The sequence below is a fragment of the Rhineura floridana genome, chromosome 15 (genome assembly GCF_030035675.1).
Source record: "Rhineura floridana isolate rRhiFlo1 chromosome 15, rRhiFlo1.hap2, whole genome shotgun sequence".
In the NCBI taxonomy this organism is placed as follows: Eukaryota; Metazoa; Chordata; class Lepidosauria; order Squamata; family Rhineuridae; genus Rhineura; species Rhineura floridana.
The window spans coordinates 33,974,733-33,994,658 of NC_084494.1; the positions used below are offsets into that span (position 1 = coordinate 33,974,733).

General features: G+C 43.3%; 1 protein-coding gene across 11 annotated transcripts in view; it reads right to left on the reverse strand.

Annotated features, from left to right (window-relative positions):
* Positions 1–2,496: 2,496 nt before the first annotated feature.
* Positions 2,497–19,926, reverse strand: part of CATSPERG (cation channel sperm associated auxiliary subunit gamma) — a 90,363-nt gene continuing 72,933 nt past the window's right edge. For 8 of the 11 annotated variants that reach the window (XM_061597618.1, XM_061597621.1, XM_061597620.1 and 5 more), the window contains 6 exons: positions 19,727–19,825; positions 17,427–17,522; positions 13,103–13,195; positions 11,210–11,309; positions 3,803–3,929; positions 2,497–3,565 (listed from right to left, as the gene is read on the reverse strand). In XM_061597618.1, coding sequence (XP_061453602.1) covers positions 3,435–3,565; positions 3,803–3,929; positions 11,210–11,309; positions 13,103–13,195; positions 17,427–17,522; positions 19,727–19,825 — 646 coding nt within the window. In that variant the 3' untranslated portion in view covers positions 2,497–3,434. Of the gene's footprint in view, positions 3,566–3,802; positions 3,930–11,209; positions 11,310–13,102; positions 13,196–15,406; positions 15,722–17,426; positions 17,523–19,726; positions 19,826–19,926 lie in introns of those variants that run through there. The other 3 variants (XM_061597624.1, XM_061597629.1, XM_061597627.1) reach the window with 3 other exon arrangements.

The following is a 19,926-nucleotide window of genomic DNA, read 5'->3' on the forward strand; positions in this document are numbered from 1 at the left end:
ACTTTCACCTGGGGGGACAAAAAAAAGGCCTTAAAAACAAACCTGGAAGATCAATCCATCTCTAGACAATGATAATTATCCCAGCCTTATCTTTATGTTTGGAGCAAGGAAGAGGAAGAGGCAGCCCTGAGGTCACATCCTTACCCCCATGTTTGCAACTTACCAGTCCTCAAAGGAGGCTGCCTGTTACTTCTCTTCATGAGTCATTGTTCTAGGCTTGCCACTTTTCAATGATCCTTACTCTTTTATACTCTTTATGACTGCAATCTTATACTCACTAACTTGAGAAGAAACCCCACTGAATTCAGTGGAAGTAATTTCTGAGCAAGTGTGCCTGGACAGCTGCAGCCAGTAATATACTCATGGGTGTCTGTCCCTATGAAATCAAAGGAAGTTACTTCTGAGTAAACATACACAGATAGGGATTCTTTCTGTTGTACGAGTGAAACATGCTCCCGATTTTAATTCAAGAAAAAGGAGTGCCTGTCAGCTATCAGAAGTTTGGGGATCACCAGGCAAGGCAATCAGATACATTTATAGACCCTTTCACTCTTGGGGAAATTTCTTTTCTTCTTGTTTTTTTGTTAACAACTCATTTTCTAGTATGCAGTCAAGTTCAGAAATCATGATTTGGGATTGTAGTGGATGCAGACTGCCCTCTAGTGGAATACCAGCAACACAGATATAAAAGCAATAAAAATCAGGTTTTAAGGAGATGGAACAATTGTAGTATTTCATCCATGTTATCATGGGTTTTCCTGTCAAATTTCTAGGAGTAGGGTTCCAATGTGGTGTAGTGGTTAAGGTGTTGGACTACGACCTAGGAGACCAGGGTTCAAATCCCCACATAGCCATGAAGCTCACTGGGTGCCCTTGGGCCAGTCGCTGCCTCTCAGCCTCATGAAAACCCTCTTCACAGGGTCGCCATAAGTCGGAATCGACTTAAAGGCAGTACATTTACATTTAGGGCTCCAGTGTAGGTTGCCTGCAGCAATACCTGTGCAGAGCCTTGGACTTGTGAATAACTTGGTGATGTGTTAAATAGTTAGGCAAAAGCTTCTGGATACAGGACCTTTTGGGAACCAGCGATTAAGAATGTGAGATGATTAGCATGGCTGTGCTGGCTGGGACTGGAGGGAATTATAGTCCAAAGCATCTGGTGGGCACCAGGTTGGGAAAGGCTAGTCTGTAAGCCATTGTGTCAAATTGTAAACCGCCATCATTGCATTGACTGTATATAAGCATAGTGAAAAGTAAGTAAATAGCTCCTGTTTCACAAATTCTTGGGTGGGGGAAATGAGTTGACTAGAAAATCAGATATGAAACAGAGGCAATACCTCTCTTTTCCGGGAAATGACTCTTTATAAGAGTTTAGCTAATTCACCCTGCATGGAAGAAGTGCTAGTCAGGTAGGGCCACATTTCTTTGGACTGAGATTAGAACTGGAAACACTTCTTAGGAAAAGGATGATCAGGGTTTAAACGGGATTTGTTGCCTGGCTGCTATCTAGTAGACTAGAGCGGAGGGGTTAAGAAGCCTCTGCATATCTTACACAAGCAGAAGTCTATGAATTGTGGCTGGTCTTCCTAGCCAGGCTTTATTCTTTTGCAGCCAGCTGCAATTTCCAGTCGTATCACAAAGTCAGTTAGCCTTTCCTTCTCAGCAAGGATGCTTAGGATTATACCTTAAATGAATTGCTAGTTGTATCTAGGCCAGTGGTGGCTGGTGGCTCCATGTCAGTGGGGCAGTGGAAACTGCTTCGTGTTTTAGTCTGAACTTTCAGGGAGCTGTCCATGGTCCATTACTGTTCTCCACCCCCTTTCTCCGAGCCTCTGTCCTGAGTAGCTTTTAAAAGGAAAGTATTTAAATCAGTCTTTGCTAACCTGATGCCCTCCTTCGGATGGTTTTGGGACTACAACTCCCATCAACACCAGCCAGGTATGCTGGGAATGGTTGTCCAAAACATCTGAGGAAAACACCATGTTAGCCAAAGTGGATTTAAAGCCTCATGTGAGGGACAGAGCTGCTCTTAGGACTTTTGCACCAACACCTCTTTTTCTCTGCTTTACTGCCAGACTTCAAGGAGGGAGAAAAGGAGAATTGAGCCTGACATCCCCCCCCTTCTCTCCTTCCAACTTGTAAGCTAATCCTCTTTGCAAACAAAGATAGTTAAGCATGCCTAAAAGGACTCCTCTTAGAAAAGCCTTTAATAAAAGCCCTCAGGGGAAGACCTTGCAGTTCCCCTATGCCCAAGTGTTTGCCTATAAAATCAACCTTGCATTCTTTAAAATGCATGAAGCGCTCTGTCCTCGGGGAGGGAGCGCAGAAGAAGGGGAAAGTTTTTGCTCTCGTCATGCTGGCCAGCGGATCTGTCATTACCTACACATAGGGTCACATCTGTGCAGTGGGAAGCTGACTGCAGTTATTGGATGGCAAAAGGCACTCCTTAGGAAAGCAAACTACACAGTAACTACGTGTTTATTGAACAATGCAGTGTTCTGGAAAACTATCAACAACATTAAGAGGAAAGTGTAAAGATAAGAAGAAACTGGTAAAAAGGACAGCTGCCTCCTTATTAAGAAGGTTGCAGAAATAATTGGAAGAAACTACAATGCTGGGCTTTCTATCCATTCACAAACTGCTTTCACACAGACAGTTGTTAAACTGAAAGCAGGTCTGAAATTTTACACAGAGGATCACGCACTTGCCATTCGCATCACCTTCCACTAATAAGGTGGAAATATCAGTTCTTGGTTTTTTAACTGTTACCTTTTCAGCCCTGCCTGGTTTAATTCCATGGCAGTTACCTAGCACCAGGAGGATATACAGAACCTGAGAAAGCATCAGGGCAAGGGAATACAATTCATATATAGTTGGAGGACAATGCATATTGGCCTGAGATGGCTGCAGGTGTGTGGGGAATAGCAAACTGAAAACCAGAGACAGATGCAGCCTTTTATCAGGATTCCCCAGGCCCTGGTGAAAAAGACATTTCTCCTAGGGTGAGATAGCCAGAGATGACCTGATTTTAACTATCGCCCACCAACTAGCCTTAGCAGTTTTACTGACAACAGATGATTTCTGGAGCAATTCCCAGACACTCATGCCCATGCCTCATGTGAATGGGCCAACCAAATGACTTGCTCACAGACAATCTATATCTACAGACTCCCTTGCTGGCTTTATCTTCATACAAGTTGTGTGCCTCGTCCCAGCATGCTGCATTTTTTTAAAATTGTAATCCAGAAGTCATTCAGTTGTCATGAACTGGCTGTTGTTTAGTTAATTCCAGAAATCATCTGTGCCAGGAAACCGCAAGCAAAGACCAGGGCTTTGCAAGACAGTCGGAAGAAGCAGAGCCATGGAGGGAGAGTGTACCCAGAGACAGGAAGTGGCTAATAGCAGAAGAGGCCTGGAAGATGTTGAAGCTGATGTTATTGTGCTGCTCCTGGTGCTGTGGTCCCTTTCATTGTAAATGGTGGCGAGCTGTTACGGCTGACTTCAGAGGGCATATAGTGCAGGGATCCTTGACTGGTGAATGAAGATGAGAAAGTGAGGCTTGATTCTGGTAGGGGAAAGAAAAGAGACAGAGACAGAAATATTCAAAGGGTTCCTAGAAATACCTGGTTGAAGAAGCACCTCACAGGAAACACAGAGGCTCAAGGTGTTTGCTGCTAAACTAGTGCAGTGGACTATGGTTAATCCCAGCTTTGTGGCTGGTAAAGCAGAAAAGGGGGAGACAGACATTAAAAAATCCCAAGTAGGTTTGGTCCTCAAGTGTCTCCACTGGTTGCCAACTCACCAGCCCGAAAAGCGAAGGCTTCCTCCAGTCTCCGGAATGTTTTGCCGAAGATGGCCTTTACCTTGGGGCCCATGATGTAAATTGCTACATATAGAAAAAGCAAGCCAAGGATGATGGCCAGTGTAATCTTGGAGCAAAGAGAGAGAGAGAGGAAAAAAATGGTTAAGATGTGGGACTACGATCTGGGAGACTAGGGTTCAAATCCCCACATAGCCATGAAGCTCACTGGGTGACCTTGGGCCAGTCACTGCCTCTCAGCCTCATGAAAACCTATTCATAGGGTCACCATAAGTCGGAATCAACTTGAAGGCAGTACATTTACATTTTAATTCCTTGGCAATCATTAGTATGTGAATATATACTGCAGAAATTGCTGGGAGAGAGGGCAAGAAAGGATTGTTGCTGGTCATGAATGGTACGGTTGGACTTACCGTGAATGGTGTTTCTTCATGGATGCCATGAGGTCTCCACATGGGTTATAGTCCCCAATCAGCTCGAGACAGGAACCTGTCATAATTTTTTCTTGGCTCCTCCCCTTCTTACTGAGGTGATGCCAGTTCTCTTTCTTGACCAGCTCGGAACTTCACCTCAGTGTAACATAGAAAGAACAAATCAGAAGATATAACAACAGAATAAGAGCAGATAACACAGATTGCAGATGGATTTCCCAGCCCCTCATAGGGAGGGTCGTGGAGACCTGATGGCATCCATGAAGAAACACTGTTCACGGTAAGTCCAACCGTACCTTCTTTCATGGATGCCAGTGAGGTCTCCACGTGGGACGTACCAAAGCTCGGCCATAGGGTGGATCTATTGAGGAAGAACCTGCTGGAGAACCCTACGACCGAATGCGGCCTCCGCAGATGTGTATAAGTCCATTTTGTAGTGTTGGGTAAACGACGAAGGTGAGGCCCAAGTTGCTGCCCTGCAGATCTCCTCCAATGGGGCATTAGCTGAAAAGGCTGCTGTTGTGGCTGCCGCTCTAGTGGAATGCGCCGTGATTCCCTGTGGCACAGGTTTACTGAGTGATCTGTAGGCTAAGGAAATACATGCCTTTAGCCATCTAGCTATAGTTGATTTTGACACCTTGTGGCCTAGAGTCGGAGGATGGAATGATACCAGCAGAGATTCCGATCTACGGAATTGAGCTGTCCTTTTGATGTATACCTTCAACGCCCTCCTCGCATTGAGGGAGTGCCATGCCCTTTCCATGGGGTGTTTAGGATTTGGGCAGCACGTGGGCAGCACGATCTCCTGTTGCAGGTGAAACTGAGACCTGACCTTTGGTATGAAGCTAGGGTCGATACTCAGTACAACTCTATTGTTATGGAAAATGCAGAGGTGTTTTTGCACTGATAGAGCCTGAATCTCTGATATCCTGCGTGCTGACGTGATTGCTATGAGGAACGTGACTTTGAAGGTGAGTATTCGCAAAGGAACCGTCTGCAGGGGTTCGAATGGAGATTTCTGTAGTGCGGTCAACACTGTATGGAGGTGCCATGAAGGAAATCTGTGCACTACCGGAGGGCTGATAACGGCTGCTCCTCTTAGAAATCTCTTGAGCAGCGAATGTGACGCTGGAGAGACCCCTTCATCTAAAGATATAACGGATGCAAGCGCCGATAGCTGACGTTTGAGGGTGTTAGGACGTAGACCCTGGTGGAGGCTGTCCTGGAGGAACTGCAGGATATGTGGTGCGGATGCCGTCATAGGATTGGTGTCGTGTGCTGTACACCAACGCAGGAAAGCTGCCCAAGTGGACTGGTATATCCTGAGCGCAGATGGCCTATGTGACGCCAGGATAGTTGCTGTCGCATCAGGTGAAATATTTAATGCTAACAGCCTGCTCCGTTCAACCTCCAGGCGACTAGCTGAAGCCAGGCTGGGTCTGGGTGGAGGACTGATGTAACAGGTCGTGTCGATTTGGAAGTGGAAGGGGGGTTTTGACAGACAGCTGGACTAGGTCTGCAAACCACGGTCTTCTCGGCCAGTATGGGGCTATTAGGACCACCTGCGCCTCTTCCCTCCTGATCTTGCTGAGGACTCTGGCGAGGAGAGGAATTGGTGGAAACGCATACAGTAGGAGCTGTGGCCAACTCGCCATCAGTGCATCTATCTGTTCCGCCCCACGCGTGTGGAATCTTGCAAAATATCGAGGGATCTGATAGTTTGTGTCCGAGTCAAAGAGGTCCACCTCTAATTTTCCGAAGTGTTGTTGAACCATCAGGAAGACGCTTCTGTTGAGTGCCAATTCCCCTGGGAATATCTGACATCTGCTGAGCCAATCCGCCCGATCGTTCATTGCTCCCTGCAGGTATTCCGCCGATACAGATGTAAGGCGCTGCTCTGCCCAGGACAGCATGGCTATTGCTTCTCCGCTGAGGAGCTTGGATCGGGTCCCTCCTTGTCTCATTATGTATGATCTGGTCGAGGTGTTGTCTGTTTTGATCAATACATCGGGGTAGTGAAGACTGGGAAAGAAATGCTTCAGCGCCAGGTGAGCTGCTCTCAGTTCCAGCCAGTTGATGAGCCTGGCTGTCTCTGGTGGACTCCAACGTCCTTGTACAAAGAGATCCATATAATGAGCCCCCCAGCCCCAGAGGCTGGCATCTGAAGTAATTATTGCGCGAGGCGGGTCCTGTATTGGGATCCCCCTGGACAAATTCGAGTCCTGATGCCACCAGGTGAGAGACTGACGCACTTTGTGTGGTAAGGCAATCACACGGTGTCGCCTCGAGGCAATGTCTCTCTGGAACTTGATCAGAAGATGTTGAAGAGGACGTGAATGAAGTCTGGCCCATGGTGTAACTGCTATAGATGATGCCATCATCCCGAGCAGTTTTGCCAGGCGCATCAAGTCTGATTTCGTTTGGTCGCGTATGGAGCGTGCTAGGTCTGTGATGGCCCGGATTCGTTGTGGCGCCAGCGTTATAGTTTGAGCAAGGGTGTCTATCACCGTGCCCAGGTGTATAAGTGATTGCGTGGGGTAGAGGTGACTCTTTTGAACATTCACTAAAAAACCGTGGTTTTGTAGGAAACTGAGTGTAAGATTTAAGTCTTTGTTTGCCTGGGTAAACGACTGAGACCTGAGAAGTAGGTCGTCCAGATAAGGGGAGAGGTGCACCCCTTTCAGACGTAGGCCTGAGAGTGCTGCTGCCAGCACCTTGGTGAAGACCCTGGGTGCCGTGGCAAGTCCAAATGGCAGGGCTTTGTACTGAAAGTGTTTCTTGTCGTATGTGAACCTGAGCAACCTTCTGTGCGTGGGGTGAATTGGGATGTGCAGGTAGGCCTCCTTGAGGTCTATGGATGCCAAATAGTCCTGGGGTTGGAGTGCCTCTCTGATTGAAGCTATAGTTTCCATGCGGAAAGTCTTGCGTTTCAGGAACTGGTTGACAAACCTGAGGTCGAGCACCCCCCTGAATGAACTGTCCTTTTTTGCCACCAAAAAGAAGAGGGAGTACACTCCTGAGAACTGTTCATCCATGGGGACGGGTTCTATAGCTGAGATTTGTAGAAGGTGCTCTATTTCTGCTAGGAATGTTCCGTGTTTTTGTAGTGATGTCGGTCTGTGTGAGAAGATGAAACATGGGGGTGGATACTGATGTAACTCCAGTCTGTACCCGTCTTTGATAATGCTCAGGACCCATTTGTCTTTTGTTGTTGTCTGCCATTGGTTTAGGAAGTAATTGAGTCGACCTCCGACAGGTATAGAGTCAGAAACGTTGTTGTGGTTGACGCTGCTGCCTAGTCTGGTAGGACTGCTGTCTATTCTGGTGGAATCTCTGTGGAGGCTTCTGGTTTTGCCAGGGAAAACGAGAGCCTCTAAAATCCCTCTGTCTGTTGCTGAAGAAGGGCCTTGAGCCACGAAAGGAACGCGTCTGGAAAGTGGGAGTATAGCGTCGGAATGGCTTTCTTTCCTCTTTCCCCTGTGAGGGCATAACTTTCTTTTTATCCTTATTGTCCACCAATACCTCCGCCAGATTGTCTTCCCCAAATAATTTCCCACCTGTATATTTAGCCGTGGCTAGATTAAATCTGGATGCATTGTCCTCATCCCAGTGTGAAAGCCATACTAGGCGCCTGGCTACCACTGCTGTGGCCATAGCCCTGGCTGCAAATTGTGAGGAATCCATGGTAGCGTCTGCTACGAAGGCCATGCAGCGAGAGAGTTTTAAAATGGACTTTCGTAACTTGGAGACCTCCAGCTCCTGATTTTGGGCTAGGTCCTAAATCCACAGCAGTGATGCCCTAGAGAATACTGAAGCTGCCACAGAGGCTCTTATGGACATAGCCGTCGCTTCATGTACCCGCTTAAGTGCTAGATCTGACTTGCGCTGTATGGGATCTTTGAGATGAGCATCCCCATCCCGTGGCAAGATCGAATGTGACAGGAGCGCAGTAATAGGCCCATCCATGTCTGGGGCCCGCAACTGTTCCATAACACTGGGTTCTAAGGTATATAGTCTATTAGCCCAGTTAGTCCCTCTTTTGGGGTATAGCGGTAGCTCCCACTCCTGTTGAATATTAGCCAACAGCATAGGTGGGCACGGAATGCCCTTAGGCCCGGTCTTAACAGTAGGCAGTACCATAGCTGGCCTGGAGGAGGTAGGTTGTTCCTCAGAAGGAGCAGTCAGCTCCAGGGAAGCAATCACCTTTTTTTAATAATGGTTCAAAATGAACTTCCAAAAATAGTCTGACCGAGTTTTGAGCCTCTGTTTCTGAGGCATCGGTCCATTCTCCGTCATCCATGGACCCTGTAGATCCGATTTCTGATAGGGCATCCTGGTGGTCCCGCTCATAATACCCCGTACCCATAGCCACCAAAGTCCAGTCAGGGGAAAGCTGTCTGGCAACCTGGCGTGGTCTCTTACATGGGGGGGGGCGGCTACTGCCGTAGGCTGTGGGCATTGTGGAGTATTGGGGGGTATCACAGTAAATGGTGGGACCTCCTCTAATAGTGCCTGTTTAAGTTGCCGAATTACATCAGGCGAAAACAACTGTGCCAGCGTCATTGAAGGGGTTATTAAAGGAGCTGGCATAGGCTGAGGAGAGAGCTGGGGTGGAGAGACGGGGGGGCCATACTGCCCATGGGCTTCCGTCGTTCCCTCATCCTCCGATCTGCTGTCGTCCGGCTGCTCCAGTAGATGGCGCTGGACTGCAGGCTCTATCGAACACGTCTCTTGAGTGCCACTCAAGATGGCCGCCGCCGCCTTTTCGGCGGGAAAAATCATTAGGGAGCTGGAAGAGGCAGTAGGCGGTGGTGAAAGGCTCACTTCGCACAGTAGGCCTCCGCCCCGATTGTCCAAATCGAAGGGGCGATTAGAGCTGTGCCGCGATGTAGCGGCGAAATTCACGCTCTGACGTGAGGCTTCTTGCCTATGCTCCCTGGCCAGACGTTGCGCGTCCGCTAGAGCTGTCGCCGTCATGCCCAATATCTGCAGGGAACTGACCGCAGCAGGAGCTGGGTGCTGCCCTGATTTTTTTGTGTCCCTTCTTGTTCTGGGATTGTGGGACAGACGGCAGCCGGGAACTGACTGCAGCAGGAGCTGAGTGCTGCCCTGACCCCTTATGGCCTTGCAGGGATCCGACCACAGTAGCCACTGTGTGCTGCCCTGTTCCTCTAAGGGTTTTTGTCCTGGCGGTCTGAGAAGACAGCAGTGCTTCCATATCTCAGCCAGGAGAGAAAGAATAGGTACGAAAAGAGGAAGAGAAAGATAATATCTATATATCTATATATCTATATATTTGTTTGTTTGTTTGTTTGTTTGTTTGTTTGAACTAATTAACCAAATATATAACAGAATAAGAAGTATAGAAAAGAACGAAGGAAAATAGAGGAGCCGTAGGCTGATAGTCTACAGAAGTGAGAGAAAAACAGCCAAAGGTTGTTGCCCGAGCTGAGACAGGAACAGAACTGGCATCACCTCAGTAAGAAGGGGAGGAGCCAAGAAAAAATTATGACAGGTTCCTGTCTCGAGCTGATTGGGGACTATAACCCACGTGGAGACCTCACTGGCATCTATGAAAGAAGTTTATTCTCTTCAGTGGATGGAGGTTATCAAGGCCAATGGACACCAACTGCCTTGTGGAAAGGAACATCAACTGCCAGCTTCTGCTTATGGGGCTGGTGGTTTTCTTTCATGTTCTGTTGTGTTTATAAATGTTGTTAGCTGCATTGACGACTCTAGTCGAATGGTAAACAAATTTACTAAATAAATACATAAATAAATGGGTTGGAAGATTCAGGAAAAAACCAAAGAAACTGCTACTTCACACAATGCATAGTAAAAACTATGGTATTTGCTCCCACTTTACAATTCACTTCCATAAGATGTAGTGATGGCCACCAACTTGGATGGCTTTAAAATGGGTCCAACAAATTCATGGAAGATAAGAATATCAATGGTTACTAGTCATTATGGCTATGTTCCACCTCCACTGTCAGAGGCAGCATACTTCCATATACCAGTTAGGGATGGGCAAGAATTCAGCTGAATTTGTACTTAGTACCAGATTTTTCAATGGCCGGCATATTTTCCATCTGTGCCCAGTGATCCTGTTTGTTCCAAAGTTCAGCAGCTTTCCGCTGACACTGGATATTTTCCCCTCAAGTATATTGTTCCTTTATTGATTTTATCCACAGAACAACACAGCAGTACAGGTTTCTCTCTCTCTACCACCCATCTCCATCTGAATAATCCAAGCTCCAAGCGGAAGGAAGCAAGCCAAGTCTTGCTCATGTTAAGGACTCAGGGCTTTCCGAGGAGGAGGTGGGGGTGGGGCACTGAAAGCTGCTTTTCTCATTTCTTTCCAAAAGGAAAACCGACCAGCCTCAGTCAATATTTTATTTCAAATTATCAATATTTTATTTCAAAATATTTATATTTTCACTATTGATATTTTCTTTCACTAATATTGATATTTCATTTATCGCTATTTACTTTCAATATATCAATATTTTGAAATAAAATATTGCTATTAATATCAATATTTTGGGGATGGAAAAATCAGACTGGTAAAAGTAGCAGACAGCTGACAAAGAATCCCATTCCTAACACCAGTTGCTGGGAATCACAAGTTACACTCAGGACCTGCTTGAGGGCTTCTCAGAGGCATTTTCATTTTGCCCGGGCTTCCAGCATGCCATCTAAGCTAGCTTGAACTGATGATTAAATTACTGGTTGATGTACTGATTCTTCTGATTTTATCACTTGGATTCTACTGATGTTGATTTGAGTTTTGTTCATATTTTTTTCTTTTTGCTGATCTGTTTGTTTTTTTCCAAACTAAAAGGCAGCATACAAATGTTTTAAACATTGCGAACAAACAGGTGGCACTGCACAACTACTGGGGCCATTCCAAACCCTGCAGAATGAATAAGGATGGTCAAGGCACAGCTACCGTTACCTTCAAGAGATAGATGGACCGGGAGGGGCTGAGACGCAAGCCATGGACATGGACAATGAATTCCAAGGCGTAGTCACAATAGGTGGTTTGGTCTACACCCCTATGGAAGCAAAAAAGGGATGACACAGGTTGACTACTGGGCACGGGTTGAGCAGGGCAGCTTGCCTTTGGTCAATTCCTTTTTATAGCTCTCACACATCACAATGATTAGATCTCTACATAGGTTTCTTCTGGTCTCCTATATCATCATATGTCATCCCAGGTATTCATCATGTGTACTGGGCATGTGCAGAGTGCCTTCTCAATTAAACCCTAATTTTCAGTTCCCTGTTCCCTGACATTTCCCTTGTTCTGGTTGTTCCAAACTAGAACATATTACCAAATCCTTTACCCTTCAATGGTACCTGGAGACTCTCTGTTGAATCCGCATTCCTGTCTGTATCCTGATCTAAGCATATTTTCTGCTGAAACCTGCGTTCATCAACTTTGTATTTAAAAATCTTGCCCAGGGATAAGCAGTTGTGCGTCAAGAGTCACTTCTGCTTTTTTTCAGCTTCTAGCTATTTGTGGCTGTGATATGCCTTATGATCTCTGTGTTTGTCCTCTTTCTTCCTATAGTTTATCAAGGATATGTGAGTGTGTGCATGTTATTTTAGTCCTACAGTGGCTTATGCACTACTCTGCACAAAACTGAATAACACTTCTCCTTAGGCCTAACCTCTGAGACTTTAGGGTGAAAAGGAAGAAGATTATTCCCATGTCTCATCATCCTAGCATCACACCCTTCTTTTGAGCCAATTTAGTTTCCAAATCTCTGACTTGCACCTGTTTTGACTTTCGACATGAATAAATGGTGGTGCATTTCAAAGGAGAGAGTTTCCTGCTCACTTATTATATCTGACATATATACAATTTGTGTAGTGTCTCACAGGGAGCAATCTTCCAGTTGTGTTTGTAGATGAATTGGGGTGGTCCAATGCTCATTTTGGGCTGCATACTCTAGGTGCTCATTCATTTGTACATATGTTGGCAAGTACTGGCATAGGGGCAGCACAACTTGGAGTGACTTGTGGCAAAATAAGACGGGCATAATACTAGGGTATCTGGTAGAGGGCTTTCTATTGTTGATGCGGATATATCACTTTTGGTGCGCCAAGGACCAAAGCTTATTTTGGTGTAAAAAATCCCCAATTCCTTGTTTGTAAGTGTGATTTGATATCATGACTTGTTAAAATACATTGCACAAAACCAAGAGAATCCCGCCAACAAAAACAGCCAGATTGGCGGGTACAAGAGAGAGGGCATTCTCAGTGGTGGCCCCCACTCTTTGGAACTCCCTCCCACAAGATCTCCGGCATGCCTCTTCCCTAAATGTATTTCGGAAAGCCTTAAAGACCTGGCTTTTTCAGCAGGCCTTCGGGGTATCCGGGGAGGGTTAATCGATATAATTGTAATGCCTCCTACCCAGTTTTAATATTGTTGTTGTAGATCGATTGTTTTTATTGTATTACTGTATTTTATTAATTGTATTTTAATAATTTTGTAAGTCGCCTAGAGTGGCCATTGGCCAGATAGGCGACGAAGAAATTAAATTTATTATTATTATTATTATTGAAGGGTCAACCTGGCCATGGATATGTATGATACGGGGTAGACCAAGGCTTGAATTGGAATGATGTGGCCTAAACTTCCGTTCCTTATTCAAGCCACTCGTGCAATTAAACTTTGTAGCCCTTAAATTTTAATTTACTTTAGTTGTCATTGTTTTAACTTATGTTAATTGTCAAACAACTTGGGAGTCATTATGGTTAAAAGATGGCCTGCCAGTATAACTCATTCAATTACAAATAACTTAATTTAATATTTTAATAAACTTTTTAAAATGACACTTACCTGTTTGATACCCTCACCACAAAGTAATAATCGGGAGTGCTCAAACCCTGAGGGACAATGTCATAGCATGGAGACTTCTGCTGGCAAACCCACCTATGGGAAGACAGAGATTTTTGTCTTATGGTGAGTTGTTTCATGCTTGTGGCTGAACCAACAGAGTTTTTAGGCAAGTAAGACCCAATGGGGAGGAGAAGGGAAGGGAAATGAAGCTGATATCCTAAAAAGAATATTGTAGAGCTGTAAACGGTTCAGAGATGGACAACCAAAACGATCAAGGAGTTGGAGGTCAGGATGGACAAATATGTCCATTTTGGTTTCTCTCAGTTTCTTGTTTTTTCCCATCAAGTCATTCCAACAGAATTCACCAGACTCAAACATAAGTTTTGTAACATTGTTTGTAACTTGAGTCTTGAAATCTCAAAAGGAGGTTAATTTTAAAATTTTGCTCACAGAAAGCCTCAGTCAGCGCAAGCTTCACCACCAATTTTCATCATGGGGTTTTACCTAGCATCTAAGATTTTTTTTTCATTTTTGCCACATTTGTTGTAGTCAATGTTACTGGGGGGGGAAAGTGTAACAATTGTAAAGTAAAATCATTATCATAATGCAACACAAAATTAAACCCTCGGGCATCTGATACATTACTTTTTTTTTTTTTTTTTTTTTTCAATAATTTTTATTCAAATTTTCATAAAACATACAAGACGAAATCATAAAACATTCAAAGACAAAAAACAAAATCAAAAATAGTTAAACAAAAAAAAAAAAATAAATAAAAATAAAAATAAAAAATAAAGAGTAAAATATTGACTTCCCATTTGTCAAAGATCAGATCAGTTATAAGTCTATAATATATAACAATCCTGTCTCTTAAGTCATATTATAAAATCACTTTCCTCCAATAGTTATCTTACTTAATCATCAAATCTCATAAACATTACTTTATTCTTTCCACAAAAAGTCAAAGAGAGGTTTCAATTCTTTAAGAAATATATCTATCAATTTTTTTTTTCCAGATAAGCATATCGATTAATCCATCTCATTACTAATTATGATAATCTTATTGTCATAACCATAGTCAAAATAAACATTTCAATTAATCCATCACATCAGAATCTGTTAGGTTCAGTAATTTCAGTAGCCATTGTTCTATTATCCCTATTAGTTCCATTTTCCATCTTCCATCTTCAGTAGTCTTGTTAAGTCCAGTAATTTCAGTATCCAATCTTCCATTATCAGTATTCCATAATAATCTTGCTGTCAAAGCCATAGTCATATAGTAAGAGTCTGATGGGAATTACCTCTATCCCAAATATTTTCTTGCCATCCATTCTGAATAGGTTGCTGAAATACTGCTGTAAAATCATATCTCTGTTCTTTTTTTCAAAATACACTGGGTCATCTCTTGAAAGTTTTTCCATTGTCACATGGCTGCAGTTAATTCCATAGATTTTCTCTATATTGGGCTCCATCACATCATTCCAGTCCAAAAGATTATCCATGCCATTGATAACTTTATCTCTAGAATCTTCATTAATTTCTTCAGAGATAACATTGAGTTCCAAACAATAGATTTTATTTCTAAAGTCCATAGACTCCAAATCTTTTTCCTGTTCCACGTTTGTTCCAATCTCCGGGGTCTCCTCTCTCACAGGGACCCCTGTTCCAGTCTCCAGGGTCTCCTCTCTCACAGGGACCCCTGTTCCAGTCTCCAGGGTCTCCTCTCTCACAAGGACCCCTATGTCTTTAATCTCCTGTGTCTCCAAACAATAGATTTTATTTCTAAAGTCCATAGACTCCAAATCTTTTTCCTGTTCCACGTTTGTTCCAATCTCCGGGGTCTCCTCTCTCACAGGGACCCCTTCCAGGGTCACCTCTCTCACAGGGACCCCTATATCTTTAATCTCCTGCGTCATTTTACTCAATTCAATTTTCAACTCCTTACAACCCTGTCGCAGGTTTTGTTTCGTTATCTCAATCTCATCCATTATTTTCTGAAACATAGTTATTTCCAGATTCTCAGCCACTTTCTTAATTGCCATTTTAAAAGAAAAATATAGGAAAACCACTTCTTATTTCAGCAACAATTGGGTTAATACTCCAAACTTGGTGACATCACAGTATAAACAGAGCAGACAGCCTTATCTCTCCATAGTTAAGTAAACAAAATGCAGTTCCCAGGATCGAAACAATTAATGGCAGTCGTCAGAAAACAGATTCGTCAAAATAAAATAGACCAAAAAGAGAGTAGTCTCAGACAATATAATATTCTTCAAAATAAAAATCTGGAATAGAAATCCCTCTTCTGTGTATATCTTTAGAATGCAAATCCAGGACAGCTTTTTGCAACAAAAACAGAGATAAGCTATTAATTAGTGCGTAGCAGAGAGAAGTTATGGCTCCCCAGTGAGATGTCAAAAACCGATCAATCTGGCAAATCTCTTTTAAACAGCAACAATTTAAGTCAAGTAAAAGAAAAATATAGAAAGAAGGGTGCTTGCCTGTTAGTGCGTTCTCTCTTAGAAGATAAGATGAACGTTCGCTTTATCAGATAGAGCTTGCTGTTGAAAATCCGTCCCACCTTCGTCGGCTGGACCTCGTCCCATAAATTAATGAGATCTGGTCGTCCCAACAAAAATAGGCTTTGAGGTTAATCTCTTCGTTTCTCCCTACCCGGGAGAAGTTTAATCAGTCAAAAAAAAAGAAAAAACTGACTGATATATCTGAATAAGCTTCTTTTGAGGCAGGAGCCCGTCTCAAAAGCAGGCACAGGCTAAGTCACCCTTCCCGGAAGTCCGGCATCTGATACATTACTAAGACAAACCAGCTGCAATGTCCAGCTTTAGGATTTTTCCCCCTTAGAAGAAGATACTTAAATTAAACTCTGTGGGGTTTATCTTTCTCTCCTCTGGATAGGGAAATCGTAAAAAAATAATGGAACTGGTGATATTGAAATTAAGGGCCTTATGGAGAGATCAGAGTTAGCAAAACAAAAACAAAAAACCACCCCAATTCTTTTTCTATCTTTGCTTGCTTGCTGCTCACTCTGTATTTGGTAAAAAATAATTAGCAACTACATAAAAATTACATCCAGACTATGATGAATAAAACCTTTTTTGGTTGAAGTTGATATCATTTATAGAAGCAGAGAAATTAAAGATAACATAAACCCTTGCAGTGCCAGTTTTGAGATGACCCTCCACCTTTTCCGACCCCCCTGTAAATCAGGGGTGCCACGTAAATTTTTTCTAATTGTGTTTTGGTGTCTCAATATGGAAAGGAATTATTTTTTAATTTTTTTAAAAAATGGTGCAGCAACCACCCCCTGGTGAAAGTATCTGGACTCACCCAAATCTTGAGTTTAGTTCCCCACATTTCTGCATTAGTTTGCAAATTAAAAATAAAAGTTCCCATGCAAATTTCTGCTAATGTACACATTTTTGTAAAGCTATTTCCCCTAATATAATGGATTTTTGTATGTTGTTTTCACTAATATATGCATTTATATGCACACTCTGGCTCAGTGTATGAATTTTCATACATGTTACTTGGCTGGAGAACTGCATTGCAAAATTTGGAGAAGTGCAGATTTCACAAGACATCTGGGTTTTAGTTCACATCTTGTTTCAGAAAGTGCTAATGAAATGTGAACTTAATTGAATTTCTCCCCCATCCCTAGTTGAACCAACTCCCCTATGAGGAAAGGTTACAGCTTGAAGGCTTTTTAGTTCGGGGGGGAAAGGCAAGTGACAAAAAAGAGGGGCATAAGAGAGGTGTATAAACTTATGCATGGTGTGGAGAAAGTGGACAGAGAGAAGTTCTTTTTTCTCCCTCTCTCATCATAAGTCTAGACATCCAATGATGGATAAGTCATGGACATCCAATGAAGCTGAATACTGGAGGGCTAAGGACATAAAAAAAGCAATGCACTGCTAAACTGTGGAATTTACTTCTGCAAGAGGTAGTGATGGCCATAAACTTGGATGGCTTTAAAAGGGAGTTGAACAAATTCATAGAGGACAGGCTATCAATGGCTATGTTGTATCTCCACTGTCATATGTCTCTGAATACCAGATGTTGGGAATCAAAAGTGGAGAGTGCTGTAACACTCCGGTTCCACTTGTGGGCTTCCCATAGGCATCTGGTTGGCCATTGTGAGAAGGGGATGCTGAACTAGATGGGCTACTGGCCTGATACAGCAGTGCTCTTCCTATAGATTCATTAAAAATGACTAAATTGGGTCTTTTTCTTGGGAAGCAAAATTTAGAGCTTTTAGATCAGAAACTGTCACACACGCCCAAGGACACAGCAAATATTTCCTTACAAAATTCCAGATTGTGCTTGAGAGAGGACGTGGAAACCATCGAGGCTAACTGTTGCTTCAGTGTCAGCCCTAAGCCAGATCAGACTTGACGTTTCGCTAGGAAGAGAAAATGAAACCAAGCATAAACGAGGACAGTCATCTAAAACAGGTTATTAGTCTTCTCACATTCTTACCAGCTGTTGCCCCCAATGCACACTTTCCTATTTTAGTCAGCTATGGCTCATTAACAGCTTCAAAAGAGAACTTTGGGGGAGGGTGAATCAAATCTCTTACAGCTCACAACCATTCCTCTGCTTTATTAGAGTAAAATTTCAAGATTACTGTAACGAGCTCTATGTGGGGCTACCCCTGTATCTGGTCCAGAAGCTGCAACTACTGCAGAATGCAGCAACCAGACTGCTCACATGGGCAGCCTACTGGCAACATGTTACTCCTCTGCTGAAAGAGCTGCAATGCTTGCCAATTTGCTACCAGTCCAGGTTCAAGGTTCTTGTGTTAATTCACAAAGCAATACACAACTTTGGTCCAAAGTACCTTAAGGACCATCTAATCTACCTTTATCACTGAGATCCTCTGATGGGGCACTACTTGTGCTTCCCCACACCCCTGAGGTTCGGATGGCCTTTACTACGGGCTGAGTCTTTAGTGTGGCAGGCCCTGCCCTGTGGAATTCCCTGCTAGCAGAGATTCAGCAGGAATCATTCCTGCCTTCTATTAGACGTCTCCTAAAAATGGTGTCATTAAGATAGGCCGTTGCAATGTGATTTTTTTTTAAACAGCCAGTATTTATTGTTTTTACTTATGTTTTTATTGTTATTTTTGTATGGTGCACACCTCCTTGTATTTTTATAGAAGTGCAGTTTCTAAATATTTAATTAAATAAAGAAAACCCAGACTGGAGGCAATTCTTGCCCACCATAGAACAGACAAATGGCTGTTTTGCAAGCCACAATTTGAGGGGCCATAGTTCAGCAGTTACAGCACATGCCTTGTATTCAAAAGGATTCAGGTTTAAGCACTGATATCTCCAATTAAACGTTAAAGTTGACAACAAGGACATTGAACGTGTCAAGGATTATCAATACCTCAGCACAGTCATTAACCAAAATGGAGACAATAGTCAAGAAATCAGAAGAAGGCTAGGACTGGGGAGGGCAGCTATGAGAGAACTAGAAAAGGTCCGCAAATTCAAACGTGTATCACTGAACACTAAAGTCAGGATCATTCAGACCATGGTATTCCCAATCTCTATGTATGGATGTGAAAGTTGAGAAGGGAAAAAAGCAGATAAGAGAAAAATCAACTGATTTGAAATGTGGTGTTGGAGAAAAGCTTTGTGCATACCATGGACTGCAAAAAAGACAAATAATTGGGTGTTAGAACAAATTAAACCAGAACTATCACTAGAAGCTAAAATGATGAAACTGAGGTTATCATATTTTGGACCCATAATGAGAAGACATGATTCACTAGAAAAGACAATAATGCTGGGGAAAACAGAAGGGAGTAGAAAAAGAGGAAGGCCAAACAAGAGATGGATTGATGGAGTGTGAGGCAGTTTCCTACAGCCATAATCCTGGGATTGCTGCCATTGATTGCTTCTGCACTAGGGCCATGTAGCACTACTGAGGCGCTGCCTTTACATAATCAGTCTGAAATAGAAATAAAATGATCACTCCACAGGACACCTAATAAAAAGGGGTGGGGAATAAGGACAGCAGGAATTTAAAAGGTGATTGTAGAGCTGGAAAAGGTGCAAAAAGGGAAAATCAAAATGATTGCAGGATTGGAGCATCTTCCCTACAAGGAAATGCTAAAGCATTTCTGCTTTTTAGTTCTGGGAAAAAACCTAAAGGGCGATATGATAGAGGTTTATACAATTATGCATGGGGTGGAAGAAATTGGTAACTCTTGACACCTCTCAGCATTGGGAATGAATTAATATTGCATCACAGCTGATAGACCGACAGGATTCCCCAGTCTCATTGAAAACTGATTCAAAGGAGGCAAGGCCAGAGCAGTGAATCATGCAGAAATGCAACAAGCTACCTCCTCTATGGATGGGGATTTTGGGGACCACAGAAGCCTTTGATTATGCAATTAGTCTCTCTCCCTCGGGGCACATCAGCACTTCTCTTGCATGGGCATGCTCATATGCCCTTGTGGGCATGTATGGAATGACTGTTCCCACATGATGACCTTTTAAACTGACAAAAAATGTTGCATTTGAATAAGACCCATTTATCATACAGTTAATGTCGTATTGGTGGGCACTGCGGGAAGCTACAAAATGTAGTCACCTGCCATTCACAGTATTGTACTGAAAGATCTCTTCCTTGGAGAAGTATTTGATGTTCTGTATTGAAAACGCTCCTCCACCAATGATTTTGAAGATGTAGCTGCCAGAAGAACAAGGAAGGCAAAGGTGAGTTCACACAGGCTTTAGCAATCTAACACACACCAACACAACCTTTCATATACAATCCAAGCAGCTGGGACA